This window comes from Bombus vosnesenskii, unplaced genomic scaffold (assembly GCF_011952255.1).
Source record: "Bombus vosnesenskii isolate JDL3184/JDL3185 unplaced genomic scaffold, Bvos_JDL3184-5_v1.1 scf7180000013264, whole genome shotgun sequence".
Taxonomy (NCBI): domain Eukaryota; kingdom Metazoa; phylum Arthropoda; class Insecta; order Hymenoptera; family Apidae; genus Bombus; species Bombus vosnesenskii.
Window position 1 is genome coordinate 2,024,958 of NW_022882924.1, and position 15,313 is coordinate 2,040,270.

The 15,313-nt window shown below is 43.8% G+C and overlaps 1 protein-coding gene across 10 annotated transcripts in view; it reads left to right on the forward strand.

Moving 5' to 3' along the window:
- The window catches only part of LOC117238618 (dystrophin, isoforms A/C/F/G/H), a 438,274-nt gene that overhangs the window by 65,882 nt on the left and 357,079 nt on the right, over positions 1–15,313 (forward strand). For all 10 annotated transcript variants that reach the window (XM_033503734.1, XM_033503710.1, XM_033503654.1 and 7 more), the window contains one exon: positions 8,691–8,902. In XM_033503734.1, coding sequence (XP_033359625.1) covers positions 8,691–8,902 — 212 coding nt within the window. The remainder of the gene's footprint in view (positions 1–8,690; positions 8,903–15,313) is intronic.

Genomic DNA, 15,313 nt, shown 5'->3' on the forward strand with positions numbered 1-15,313 from the left:
CTTCTCTTTTTTTTCTATCGCTTTGCTTTGCGATAGAACGTTTAAGAGGTATCGTTCGAGCGAGAAACTGCATGCGTCGTCCGTTTAAATTAGCCGCTGTTCGCTGGCAACGTTACCCTTCACACCACGCGGCTGTTCTTTCAAGTTTTTACAACGAAAGCACGTTGTTTGATTTAAAAGGAAAGAAGAGAGATACGCGTTGCTGCCAATTTGCTTCTCGCTCAATTACTATTAATTCTATTGCCCGTATATGCGATTTAGGCAACGTTTTATGCAATGGCATTAATCTTTCTTCCACCTCAACCAACGAAGAAAGGTGTGTGTAACCTCAGCTAATCCGAGCGGTAGCTGGCTTAGTTTTAGCACAGCGTATTTATACAAATGCTCGTCTCACTGCCTCACAGCGACTGTATCATCTCGACACTTGCTTTTCTCTTACTGTATATTAGCTTCTCGTAAAAGGGTTCCTTCCCCGTGTGCTTATTAAATTGAATGAAATTAACTTAAATTAAACTACATTAACCCGTAGAAAAATTCCTGAACCGCCAGATCCACGTGAAATTTTACGTAAAAGTGCATACGTAAAAGTTTCCTACGAGGGATATTCATAACGAAGACATCGTAGTAACAAAACTCATTTGTTACACGACACCTTAATACTAAAACGCTCTAGTTTACGCAAGGTAAAGTCGGCTGAAGGTAATAATGTGCCGAATATGTTGCCGTTAGGACACGCGAAGAGGGTAGTAAAGTACTGGTAAATATTTAACAGGTATACAGTTGGAACCCAAATTAAAATCGAAATAATGGAACAAGTACGACTAATAGCCTCTTGTACCACCATGAGCGTGCCTCCAGTCGTGATATTTATTTTTTTTTTTCGGATCTCTTTCTGTGTTTATGCGATAAATTTTTTATTAAATCGGTTACCCGCGTTCTCACTCGCCTCCATAAAGTTAAACGCCGAACTGTTGAAAAAAATATAACGAGCCACTTAGTCTCGTTTTTCTCCTTATGAATTTTTCAATCCCGTTTAACCGTCGATTTCAGCGTTAATATCTTTTTCCAATTTTCACCGTGTTTTTTTTCGATTTTTTATTTTGCTCGATTAAAAGTTTAAACATTTTGCACGTTTAGACGAACCGACAGACAGGCGCGCGCGCCCTCACGCGCGTAAACGCGCGATGATAATCTATATTTTATACCGGTGGAGGAGTAGAGGCAGAACGAGCGAGTTCGTCGTAACGGGAATCCGTCGGAAGATTTACTCGACGTTACGAGAGAGTTTTACTGAAAATCACGGGAAACGAGGGCAAGCATTAACGGCAAGCCGAAGTTTTAAGCTTCCGTGAAGTTGGTATTCTTGGTAGGAAGCGCGCGGACGCTTTATTTTAATTCACGGTCCGGCCACAGTTTCTAGCTACCGGCGGCTTGTTGTTGCGGACACGCGGAGAAGAGCTTTCGCCTGTCGGTTTATCCACGGAAATCTTTTAATCCTGTCCTGCCTGTCCTCGTTCGTCATGATTTTATCGATTCATTTACATTCGCATCGTCGACGGATATCTATTTGTTTTATTGACGGCGATTTGTCTGGCTGAACGGTTACGGGCCGCGGCAATGCATCGCGCTTTTCAGCGCGGAACGATTTACGAGCTTTGTTCGACGTTCGCGACGCACAATACGCGTCTAGCTAATTACTTTGATTCGTTAATGGTCATACAATAGCCAGGGTTGAACCGTTCGTCGATGCGTGTATCACTTTTCAACCGGTGGTGGTGCATAAAATCGGACTACGTTCTCGTTGTTGGTTCTCTTCCGATCGATCACCTCGTGATTTATCGTTCGTTGCTCGTCATTGAAAAATTCGAATAAATATCTGGAACGTTTTAATGGAAGCGATCTGCGTCTCGCGCGATTAGTTGCTGGTCGAATTTCGCTATACGTCTCTTGTCCCGTGTCGGTTTCACCAGGACGATGTTCGACGTATAAACCTTCCCTGCCGATTAAAATACAGACTCCATAACGGCGTGACAGGTGTTGCCTCGCCACGCCACGCGAATTCGTCATGATTTATCGTTGTAAAATATTTGTAGAGGATTGATCTTATCAGATATCACGAAATACAGATTACTGTTTGTGAGCAATTTATTTAAGATAAATATATTGTCAATAAAATTGATTTGACACAAAGCACAAGTCCAGATATAATAACTTTCGCGAAATAAATACGCGCAGTCTCGAGAAACTCCGTATAATACGTCTGATGCGTCTGTATGCTTATACTGCGATCGCTAAACTTCGCTCGTCATTTCGTTTTTGTTCATTTGTACTGGTCGGAGGACAGTCGGAAAGTTTGAACTCGACTGCGTTTGACGGTTGAAAGTAGCGGCGACCTTGTCTTGCTCGGAGTTCATTACTCCTTGCAATACCTGTGACCTAATGGTCATAGTACTCCGAAACAAAACAACAACAGGATTTGAATTTGTCCTGCTGGCGTGCCGCTACATATTTTTAAATTTTTCCCGCCGCTATTTTTTCACAGGTCCGTTCTCCGTGAAATACACGGATCGACGCGATCGCCGACACTGGGAATTAAACGCGTTAATTTTTAGACGGCAACGACGCGTTCCCGCCGCTCAGCCTTCATTCGATTTTCCGCTTGGTTTTCTTCGCCGCTTAATAGCGACTCAAACGCGAACACCGGATACGCTGGCTGCCTCGAAATAGCTTCGACTTCTTTTTTTCCTTCCAATTCTTTCGTTCTCTCTATCGTTCCAACTTTTTCCTCTTTACAATCACGTACGATAATTAACACATTTGTACTTTCATTCTTCGAATTTCATTACAATCCCGTTCTCTGCCTCGTCCTTTCCTCCTTTCGCATTTACGCTTCTTTGGCCTTCATATATGTTACGTTTAATCAATTTTCTCCCCTACAGCAAACGCGATATCGTTCGTACATCTTTGTGTTTATTACGACTATGGCGATGTAAGAAAACAACACAAACAATGGCAAGTTCCAAGATAGAAGAAAAACAGCGTTTTTAGCCATTTTTTTCTGTTCTTCAATTTATAGAGTACATCAGTATAGCTTCTAAGCAATCGAAATCTTATATCCACGTTTTCTTATAACAAGAATTATATTTTGTAATTGTAGCTTATAATAATAATAATTGTAACTTACCTCTCTGTTTGTATAACACTGTATACCTGAAAAATAAAATATTCCTCAACTACGATATGGCGCCTAAACCCGAATATGAAAGTCTTTGGTAGCAAACAAACAGCTGGGGCGCGCGTTGAATACGAGGGTTGTCGCGTTTAGCGAAACGGAAGTCGAGATTGTCGAACGATTGGGTTTCCGTTTGCGGAGCACGATGGTCGAGCTGGCCATTGGTGGAAGAGTGTCGGTCGATGGCGTCGCGCAATCTATCACTCTCATTCACCGACTATCGCCACTTTCTCCAACTATTCTTTACCTTGCTTATCCCGGGGAACCTCGTGACTCTCTGTCTCTGTGTTCTCGTCAAGGTTCGTTCCTCTGGTTCCCGGGCTGTGCTGTCGCATCACTTATCCCCCATTGGTGGACAGGCGGACAGACGAACGAACGGTCGAGTTAAGCTCGCGGCGCTGTTTTTCCTATTTTTCACCAGAAAGCGAGCTTCAAGTACTTTGATCGCTTTCTCCGGTCGATTCTTCCGGCTGGGCCTCCTCGACCGAATAAGACTACTGCCAGCGAGAATTGATGTTTCTCGCTGCAAATTCGTCCTATTTTTCACCGTGTACCACCCCACGGCACTTATCCCGGCGGACCTAGCAGCCGCTAACAAGGGATTTCTGCCTCTCTTTTCCTACTTTTCTCTCTCGCCTTTTACCTTTCCCGACTCTTTCTCTCGTCTCTCTTTTTCGTGTTTGTTCAGCCACCGAGCTACAGCTCGTCTCCTCCACGGTGTTCTTCGTACGCGTGGATAAATCGCGCGTCGCACCAGTCTTTCTGTTCTTACAAATAGCGTCCAGAGGATGGCGTCGGACGCTGCCCAGATCGTTCTCTTTAGTTTCGAAACGTTCTCGTCTGCGTTCGATCATTTCGTGTTTGCGTAACAGGATGGAAAATTCGAGGAACGTGCGTTGGAATTAACGTAAACGTCGGAAGAAAACGCGTGATATCACGATGGTAATTTTTTGGCAACGAGATAATCGAGGTGATTGGAAGAACGTTTCCTCGTTGCGTGGTTTACTCGATCGTATGTGTGAAATCACGTAGTTGGTCGGAAATTGCGGTTGTATCTATGAGCATACGGTGCCGCATCCACGCAGGAAGATGGATTTTTCCGTGCGACAGCCACTCGGTTAGGTGCGACGCGGCAGTCGACGCTTCTTGTTAGCTTTGATAAAGAGCTGACGTGTTTTCAAAGACCACCGTTGGCCAGGCGTCTGATTCCCGTTGACGGTACACCAGTTGGAAAAGTTCCACCCCTGTCGCCGTTGTTACGAGAGAGCAATAACTCCCTCTTGGCAGCTGCTGCGGCGACAAGTGTTACGAATGTCCTCTTCAGAAAGACACCCTCGCTTTCAGTAGCGTTTCGTGGACCAGTCCCTCGCGTTACAGATTCCGTTCGGAATTAAAGGGGAAGGGCGTGCGGTCTCGTAACAAATATCGTATGTAAAATATTCCATCTTGTCTCGTGTTTTGACAAGGTACGATTACTACACGGCGTTCCCTAATTGGATAGAAATCGGCTCGAACTCCTTGAGATTCCTCAACCCCAAACTATTCCCGATCCGCAAGACTAGCGCCAGTCAAACAGATCCCTCGCATGACAAATGTTCCCCATGGGGGTGGTATTTGATTTATTCTATCGAAGAGCGTAACACACGCTCCGCACGTACGTACACACGACATTTCTCGCGCAAGCGAATTTTTTTCCGCTTCATTTCGCGGAGAGGAAAAAATATCATCTTGCGATACGAGTCACGTATGAGTGTACGCGTCAGCCGCTAAAGCCCCTAAAGAACAAAAGGCGAGGAGAATTTTAAACGGCGTTCGCGCGTTCCGTTTCTTTCTGGTGTAGCGGGATTTCCTTCTCGATTAGCATAATCTAACGGGACTACGGGCCGTGTAAGGATGGAAACGAGAGACGGTGCGCAGACTTTACGCGAGCATCGTTATTATGTATTTAGTGTGTAACTCAAGTAGCGCGACTAGTTCGCCGACTATCCAACTTCGGAATGCGAAAAGGACTTAGTGGTACGAACTTATGACGCAAGTTCGAGGTATACTTGGAGGTATACTTGGAGGTTTGTACACGGCGGGTCTCTCTCTCTTCTGTCTTGCTGGCGCTTCGCAGGAAGTTCGTCTCTCGTCCAAGGGCGGAGAGAAAGCGCAGGGTACAGGTGCATGCACGCAAATACGGACGTGCAGTGTATCATGGAGTTTCCGCGTTACCCCATAAATCGCACGACACTGGTCCGCCGTTAATTTCGTTGTTTAACCTCCGCGTCAGGAATAACTATGTCTGACGCCTACGTACGAGCGAGTTGTTGCTCGAGTCTACGATGTTTTAATCGCAATGTGACGTTTTTTACCAGACGAATTTATTGATAAATCGGATGCATTCGAACGACTAACGACGTAAAATACGTACGATTATGCGGAGTGGCTCAGTGCTGTTACTGAGCTGGGTGTACCGTGGAAAGATATCGAGAGAATATATATGGCGATAGGAAATTTAACGTTCGGATTATAAATTTATGACGCGCGTTAACCTCTAACTGCAAATTCCAAAATCGTCGATATTGCTGCATTCGGATTTCGCGTTTCTGCAATTGCCAGAAGCGTGCAAGATGTTCTTAATAAAACGGATTATTATTGACTTTTGTCGAGACGGAACAACGATATACATCTATTTTTAGTATTGTGTTATGTTTGTTATAATCGGTCGTGATTTCTGAAATCGTCGGTTTAAAGTAGGTTTCGTTCGTCTGTTTCTTCAATTATTCGCAAATCTTCATCCTTTTTGTCAAAGTTTTTATCAAAGAGCTTGGGAATATCTTCGGCAGGCGTTGCAAAAGTTCTCGTAAACTGAAATAAATTATCGGCAAATATTTTACTCTCGGCAAGGAATTCGAGGCGGTAAGACAAATTCGGTCTTCGTTTCAGCGAAAAATTGAAAGAGGAGAAGGGACGGAGTCTCGGGGTGAGGATTTTGTTCCGCGATTAACCTGTTGGCAATACCGCGAGGAACGGACGTCGCTCTTTGGTCGCTTAAACGAAAGAAAGTAACGTTTTGACGAATACATTAAGATACCGTCGCTTGAGAAATATTTCTTCGTCCGTGAAAGTTCTATGGCTCATGAGTAATTACACGAGCAAACGAGCTTCTGTCGTTCGTCTCGACCCTTAAGCTTCCCTCCGTCTTCTCCGGCTTCTGTTGCCGACTGCAGGCAAAAACGTAACGAAATTCAGCAATAAAACTTGCCCTCTCCCTCGGTTGTTAAGATAATGTCATGGGACTGTCGGGCGATACGAGAGCCCGGCGAATAAAAATATAACGGCTTTTGCAAAAGCGGATTCCGACCAACTCCGGTGCGTAATTTACGATCTCCAGAGGCATATTTTCGCGTATCGGTCGCGTTCGAGATCCTCCGCCAAGGCCTTAAACGCTTTGATATCTACCGTAGTCGAGAACAGAAAAGTCATATCTTTCTCCTACAATGAATCCTTAAGGCGATCTTTTATCTTTTGGTTATTTCGGTGTACGTTTAGAACCATGTTCACTCGATACTCGCAGGTTCTTATCGGTCTCTTTAAACCTTCTGTTCCAGTTTGCATCCGTGCGGTAATTTTTCTTTCTCGATTAAATTGCCGAATTCATTGTGTTTCTCGAGTTTAATCCGGTTACGGACTTGGAATATTTATGTTCCAATTTCGTCCTCTTTTCAACGAACAAGAAGGCTTTTAACATTTAAAGCGATAATTATTTACGCTTACCTTGAACGTGACATTTTTCGACGACAAAAGATGAACACCTTGTGCAACTATAATTGTCTAGTTATCTACGTACAAAGCGAGAAACGTCATACTTAACCGAGTGCTCCTTCAAAGTATGATGGTTGACGAAATTAATTCGATTGAACGCGAACCCCATCTACGAAAACCGTAGACACGGGAAAGCGATTTCTTGAAGTTTTGCGACTGAAACGGACGGGCAATAAAGCGGTATCAGGGAGCTGGTTCCCTGCCCGATTTATTCTCATTACTCCGAGTTTAATGCCGTTGCATTCAGTTCCGACCGCGACTATACGTACGTCTAAAACCGAGCGAGGAGGTGCGGCGAAATTATTAGCGAGAAAATTTCGCGGAAGATAACGAACGAAGGGAACCGTTGGCCACGATTGGAAGATTCGTCTAATTGGACCGGCTCTTGAAACGTTATTCCACTGAAAGTGCGACGCAAGCGGAACGGAAATATTTTCAACCGCTTCGATCACGAGGACAGTAATTTATGGAATTTCGAACGAGCTTTCAAGTTGCGCGAAGCAGGCGTTGCAAATCGACCGCCACGAAAACGAATCCAACGAAAGTTTTCAATTACATTAGAGCCGAGCATATTAAACGCATCTTCGAAGAATCTTCGCTCGAGATCCTGACGCCAACTCTGTCTTCCCTTTTCTCCTCTCTCTTCCTTCCTTTCTCGCATCTTCCCACTAACTCGATCCGAAGTGAGTTCGGAGGGTAAACTTATAAACTATGAAAGTTACTTTCCTATTCAATGAATTGACCGTACCTTCGGTCCGGGTACGTGCTTCGAAACCGAGTTTCGTTTCGACTTCCTGCAGGCCCCGAGTTTCCCTCCCTCTTTCGTTCCTATTATCTATTGCCGCGCGTGAGAAAGAATACAATGTCGCCGGCCGACCGGAAAATTACAAGTTTTCTTACTGTGGCGCCAGTCCAGCCGAATCCAGTCTCCCGTCACGATCGACCAAATGGGTCACGATGGTTTTTAATACGTCTAGCTGCGGTATAATTCACGCGCGAGACCGGCCCCGAGTGCTACGTGGAATTCGCGTGGCGGATATCGATACTGGTTGACGAAAATATCGATTGGCCGCGAATAGCCTCGGATCAACGGTCAAATACTTGCACGAACTTTATTACGCGATTTTATTATTACAGCCATGGATGTGAGTATTTCGTACGAGTAGCGTGGCATTGAGAATCGAGTGAATTTTTATACCGCAACGTGGAAGAGTGATTTGGACAATGGACGAGCAGTCTAGATCGCACAGCGTCGTTACGACGTGGATTGGATCGCGAGATATGATTTCGAAACCAAAGCTGATTGTATTGGAGTCGACGACTTCGTAGTCGTTCGATGGGATAGTTCTTGGTGGCTCGTTTATATCGGTTTTCACTTTTCCGCGGTTTTCGATGTTGTACGTTCCTCGATGTTTTCATTCGGCCGTCCGAGAGCCTCGCTATTAATTTACAGATGATTTATTGTTTTTCCAGAAATCGTCAATTCAGTTTACTCGTGATATCGTTAATTATGATTGATTAACGATTAAGTTAGTCGATATACATTATTAGTAACGGACAGTAAATTACGTAGAAAGAAAATTATCGTTTCTTAAGCTTTCATATCGTGTTTTACTTTGTACTTAACGGAATTTTGGTTTTTCTGTTACAGAAGTGGAAAAAACTGCAGGAACTGCACCGGGGGCATCGGGTGCAACTGCAGGGGGCACTCGGGGGTTGACACCTTCCCCTGCCCCCTCGACACCCTCGACCCCCGTTACTGCCACTAGTCCTTCGGCCTATACCACCTCGCCCTCGTCCTCGCCTTCGCCTTCTTCCTCACCCTCCGCCCTTGTAGCGGGCTTTGACAAATCGGTGCTGCAGGTAAGACTTTAATCCTAATTATTCACGTAGCAATACACACTTAGGGCGAGTGATTTGATACAAAACATTCTATACCTGAAACAGCAAATATTTCACTTTTTCTCACTAGATAACCGAGAAAATTCTGTTTCTTTCGCGACGAAAAAGAATTACGTAGATACACGGACAAAACCTAATTTCATTTAACGAAAGACTCGTTCTTACTTCGAAGAATGCTTTCTTTTACATTTTTCTATCCTTCGTTTCGTTTTATGTAAAATATATTATACGACCAACTATATAACGAAGCTCTATACACGAGAAGAAAATATATATTAGCGATATATAAGTTTCCGAGTAACAGTTTCTAGCCGACCGATGATACAGACGATAAATCGCTTCTCGGTGATAAAAGCTATTACGTAACGTTCTCTTTAAAACATCGAATCGTCGATAAGATTTTCATGTGCCCGTAAGCGTCCGCGATATTTATACGGCACTTGTTTAGACGTTTCGTCGTGGATCGACGAGGGTGGAAAATTTTCGAAAATTCGCCACGTAAAACGATAACTACCCCTTGTAAATAGCGTGGAGCAACAGGCTGTATCGCGGAACAAAGGGACATCGTCTCCTGCCCCACAGCATCGGAACGATAACGTCCAAAGAAATATGTTGCCCATTAACCTGGCTAATAATCAACGCGAATCGATATCGTTCGCTGACCGTCGAAAGGAAAAGAATCGGCCGTTCTAGCTTGCGGAACGTGGTAGTTTCACATTTAATTCGATATGTTGTCGCGCGAAGCACGATCTTAACGATGGCTTGGTCGTTTTCGTTGATGACGAGTACGGAACAACTTTAGGGGTGAGTTTCCCGGTGTAACAGTGATACGACGGTGGTAAGGTTAGTTACGATAATGCCAGGAGTCGGTGTAGCCTCGAGCATCTTGGCTAATTAAAACTCATAAATTACGTGGAAAGAGAGTGATGAGAATATAGCAACGTAACGGATGGACGTGCCTGAGGGTGCGCTTACGACTTGCACAAAAACTCTAAATTTCCACGAGTTCCGTTGTCTTTCTTACGTTTCTTCCGATCTTCTTAACGATACTTTATGGAATTTAACTTTTCTTTCATTTTGGTACCCCTTCTTTCCCTTTAGGTACACCGGTTTTATCTTAATTTCTATTATTTCTACTGCGCCTATGAAATATCGTTTGTGCAAAGTGTGAATTTACGATTGGAAAAACTGGCATGGGTATATAAATTTAGCATTTGGAAAAAGTTAAAGATTAAAAAGAGTTACATTTTTCGAGACTTATATTATATATTATTATATTATATTTTCTTTATTCCATTCGATTGATTCCAGATTCGCTAATTCTCATATGTCTACTATAATGAAGCCAGTTAGCAGCTAACTGAACGTGCGTAGAAATCGTCGAGATCGAGCGATATAGAGCTTCGCAGAAATTACGTTAAAATCTTCTTTGAAAAAAAAAAAAAAAAATAAAAAAATGACATTTCGTATTCATCAGCCTAATAGAACGATTAGAGAGACGTTTCTAACGGGAACGTACGGTAATGTTGTAGGGAGTTGACGCGTTTAGAGACAAACGTTATTTAAAATCGCGAATGCGGCTCTTTGGATGCGCGTTTCGCGAAGGTACACACACGGACGTTGCGGTGGAATTCGAGTCGGGCAACTAACGGCACTGGCTCGGTCGAGGACATTTAAATTCATACGCCGTGGCAACGGGCAATCTGCTCGCAGAAATAAGGGGTAACGCGCGTTCCATGCTTCTCAAAGTAGGAGGGACAGTCTAACTGGATAGCGGAACGAGTCGCTGAAATTAATTCCCCTTTCGATATTCGTTGCTCGGACGCCGATTGATTTCCATTCGAGTGGAAAACGCGTTCCGGATAAACAAAAATCTCACGGTGTGTGCTTTTAATCGTGCGTTTCGACTGCTTACCCCGAAACGTCCATGTTTTTGAATACAGTTATGTACTTTTAGGGAATATTAAAAAACCTGTACTCATATGATGCGCTCTACTGGTCAAAAGTTTGGAATCGCTGCTTTTGATAGGAAACAAGAATTTAAGAATTCTGTCATCGTAGAAAATTTTAATAAAGTAAAGCGTATCGTTGTTCGCAGGTGTAACGTTAAATTCAAATTACTAATTAACAGAAGCAGCGCGAAAATATCTGAACGCTTACCGTATCAAATTTTTATAAAAGTATTAATATGTCGCTCAAGTTACGAACGCAGTTTTAGTCGCAGTTTTAGATAGTTCAAGTGGAAAAAGGAACAAAGAACTTAGTCTCGCTGCTAGGGTGGAAAGTAGCTTTCTTCCCCAATTCCACGATCTCGAAAGAAGTAAACGACGAATTCGTCGTATTTCTCTATTTGTCTCGTGTCTCGAAGAAATCTCGCTGGTTCTCGCAGCATCAGCTACGATTATTTGTTGCGTCGAACGTTTCCACCTACGTAGTCTTACGTAGTCGGGAATAGCTGCGTCTGAAATATGCCGACAGCGAAAAATTCCGAAGGAGCTCGATTCTGGCGGAATATTCTGCCACGGTCGGCATGAGTTCGGTTATCAGGGACAGGAATTAGATTTGTGTGACGCCGGTGGACAGCGCGGAGACGGCGCAGAGGAGCGCCGAACCGCTCGTGCAGCCGTATAACTCGGTCAATTTTATCGAGTTACTCTCCCGTTTCTCTGCCTTCGCGGCGCCCTGATCTTCATTCGTCCCATACTCGAATCTGGAACGTCTTATCGAAGTGGCTGCTCCGACAGGATGTCCGAAATTTCCTCGACACGACCTTCTCTTATAATCTCCATTTTCCTTCTCTTCGTTTCTTTTTCGATCGTCTTTCTTCCTTTTCTACTTCCATTTTTTCTTTTTTTTTTTTTTTTTAAATCAGATTCCCCGTGCTGGAAAAGACCGCTCCTCTTTCAACCGAACTTCATATCTCTCCATTATGAAATTTTCGTTCGTCAGTCGCGCCACGTTGTACGATAGCCAGGTCCGTCGACTTTATTACGTGTTTGTGCTACTGGCAGCGTTTGGATTCTATTTGTACAAAACGTATTCTTCGAGAAGTTTGCCTGTCTGCAAACAATGAAGTTGCTTCGGGCGACTTGTTAAAATATTGTTCGCCAGTTGAGTGACGGAACTACTTTTCTCACATTTTGTTTCGAGGCAATAAAGACCGTTTCTTTTGGACAGATCTTCTATCCTGACTTTAATAACCATTCTGATCAAACAACGCGTCTGTGTAAAAGTCTCCTTTGACTTTTCGCTCGTATTTTTATCGTGCCTTCTTGCGATATTTTTTTCCACTTTGTTTAAAGCTTGTACGATAGATTTTTCACGACGTTTGAAGAAATACTGTCTTTGAGAGACGTCCCTGCTTATAAGGAGCGCATTAACATACTAAAACACGGGTATCGTCTCTATTTACTTCATTTTCGGTGCAATTTCTTCGCCCTTACGTCATCCTCGCTTGTCCTTTTGCGAGGTTCCTTTGTGCAACGATCCGTGTACCGATTTATCAAGCTCCTTTTAACTCGTACCGCGTGCTATATTGTTGCCGCCTGTTGACGCTACTTTGCACGCTCGCGCATTTCTTCCTTTATCTCGTGTAATTGTGTCGCGTCGCTTCGACGATTGTCATTTACGTGTTCCAGTGTAACTACTACTAAATACGTTCGACTAACGGGAGTATCTCGATACTTTGAACAACTTTTGCTTTTTTAATCTTTATCGTTTTCTTAGATAATTTCCTACAAATAAGCATGTAAAATGTTCGTACGCGAAATAAATTTAATTCGGTAGAAACCAATTGCGCGAATTCTGTACGCGTTCTACATTTCTTCATCGATCCTGAAGTGGAAGCGAAAATCCAGGTAGGGTCGGTTAAAAGTTTAGGCTTCTCTGTGCCGTAAACTTTCTCTTCGAACACGTGAAACTTGGCATTTCCAAAAATAGCGTTCTAAATTCGAAACTCGGCGTCCTTAATGGAGACACGTTTGCGCCAGTTTCGTTGAAAGCGTGTCCTCGTGTAGATGGGCGTGTGACACTTTACGGCTTACACAAGCGAATTTCTAGTCGAACGGCCTAGATAAAAATTCGTAATTATCTCGGTCGGATAGCTTTTATTGTCATCTCTGCTCGTCTATTGTGTCGATTGTATGGTACGCTTTTCCTATTTGCCGAGTCAACAGTCAGACTCGAGGCTCGGTCCGACGTCATAACAGCTACCTCCCTTCTTCCATTTCCGGCTATGCTGTCTCGCTGACAAGTATTGTGCTGTTTGCATAAAGCGACGAGAGGCTTCGAGGTAACGAGACTCGAACAGGAATCGCAGTTGCCAATGAAATTCTATTTTGCCCCGTGTTAGGCCTCGTTTCGTGCACGCTATGCTACTTACAGGATCGATTTACTCGGTCGTCATTGCCTCTTCAGACCGGTTTCTCTGTGCAACCAGGAAAAAAGAAAGACGAAGAAACGAAAGACAAACAAAAGGGCACCCCTCGCAAGAGGAAAGTAGGTTGCAGTATTTTTAAACGGGCTCGATTTAAGACTCAATTTATTCGCGTTACGTTTGTCCATACCGAAGTTTTTAAACTACATTTTCCATTCACGACAAAGAATGTGATATAGAGAGGTACGCGTGTTCTTTATATCGACACCAGGATTTCGTCCATTGGCTTCCTTCTGGCCACTCTATCTTTCTCGGTCGTGCATCGTGTTTCTAGACCGTAGCTTCTTTCCATCGTGGTACGTACAAAACCTCGTTTCTGTGTCTCCTGGCGCAGGAACTATTTTGTACCACATTTTCCTTTGAGAAGGCCGTGGTATCTAGCTTATTAGATTCTTGTTGGTCGTCTCGGCGACATGTTTTCCTATTTGACGCGTATGGTACCCTCGTGTATTCGCACGTTGTGCAAGCCCTGTCAACCTTTCCTCTATATTAAATTCGCTCTGGTCCTCGATTTACCTTCGTTTCGATGCCATTTCGTTGTTTCCTTCGTTTCTCGTTATTTGTTGCTTTAAAACGTTCGTATTTCGAAGCTGAAAAAACGCAAGCCAGCCAGGGGATGGAAAGGAATTTTTTTTTTTTACGGGAGAACAATCCATAGAGAAAGTAAAACAACGATGGCGAACGATGCGGTTGGAAGGGCGCTCGAACGTTGGAGAAGAGTCGTTGAACTTTTCACGCAGAAGTACGCCACGAATGCCGGGAAGTTTCGGCCGTTTCGTCGGAAGGAAACAGAGACGAAACGCGATCGATCCGATTCGTTTCTGTTCGAAGCGAAAGTAATTCCAATTTCATCGAGAAATTTAATATCGATACTCCGTCGATACAGTTGGCCGGTGTTTCCTTGGCTATCTCGAGGATTCGAGATTGATCTTTTAGCGTGTTCCATTAACAATCCTCCGACAGTTCCGCTGCAAAAGCGCGAACTATTTCTCGTTATCTTATCGATTCCTCGGGAATTATTTCCGAATTCTTCTCGCTTGGAGAAAAATACGGCCGGCCGATCGAAATGGCTATCGAATAAAATGGATTCTGTCTATTTTTCATCGCCCGTCGAACCTTGTATCGATTCGTCACAGCTGCGTTTATATTTCAAATTAAGCCGTTCGTTTATTTCGAGCGATATCGGCGGAACAAGTGGAAGAGGTTCGATATAGGTCAGGCCGAGCCACGATGATCGTTCGACTTTCAATATTTTTAATTCTGTCGTCTTGTTCTCGTTCACGCGAACACGGATAAAATTTTCTGAAGCGTCGAATGTCGTTGTTCGCTGTGTTACATCAACGCGTTTCCACCACGGCGATCGAGCAACTCGGAGGAAGATTTTAAACACGATATCGCTGTTGCGAAACAAATTTAATTTCAATTGTCCTCGTATAGTACGTGCAGCTTTGTTCGTCTAGCTTCGCGAGGATACCCGAGTGTGTGCTCGTGGTAAACGTTTTGAAGCGTGCACTGAAGAGAAAGTTAGTCAAGAGTGAACTGTATGACTAAGAAGCCAAGAATGTTTGAAGTCAACAAGAAAGAAAGAAAGAAAGAAAGAAAGAAAGAAAGAAAGAAAGAGAGAAAGGAATCGTAAAAAAATATTTACCTACAGCTTGCAGCTATTACTCGCATTGTTTCCTTCGTCAATCATCTTCGGAATTCCACGTTGCTCTGAAATTCCGTACGACAACTGTGTATGTGCGACGATAATCATCGTTCTACCGGGCGCATTTTTCAGCAGGTCAAATATCAAATCTACTGTCGCGTGAAAAGTCTGGTGGCATATATACGAGGACTGGCAGGAATATTTTCTTGCTCGTGTATACATATATATTCTTCCACCCTCCTTGGCTGTGTGCTCCCTCGGGACAGCCGGGGGACGACGTCTAGGCCTT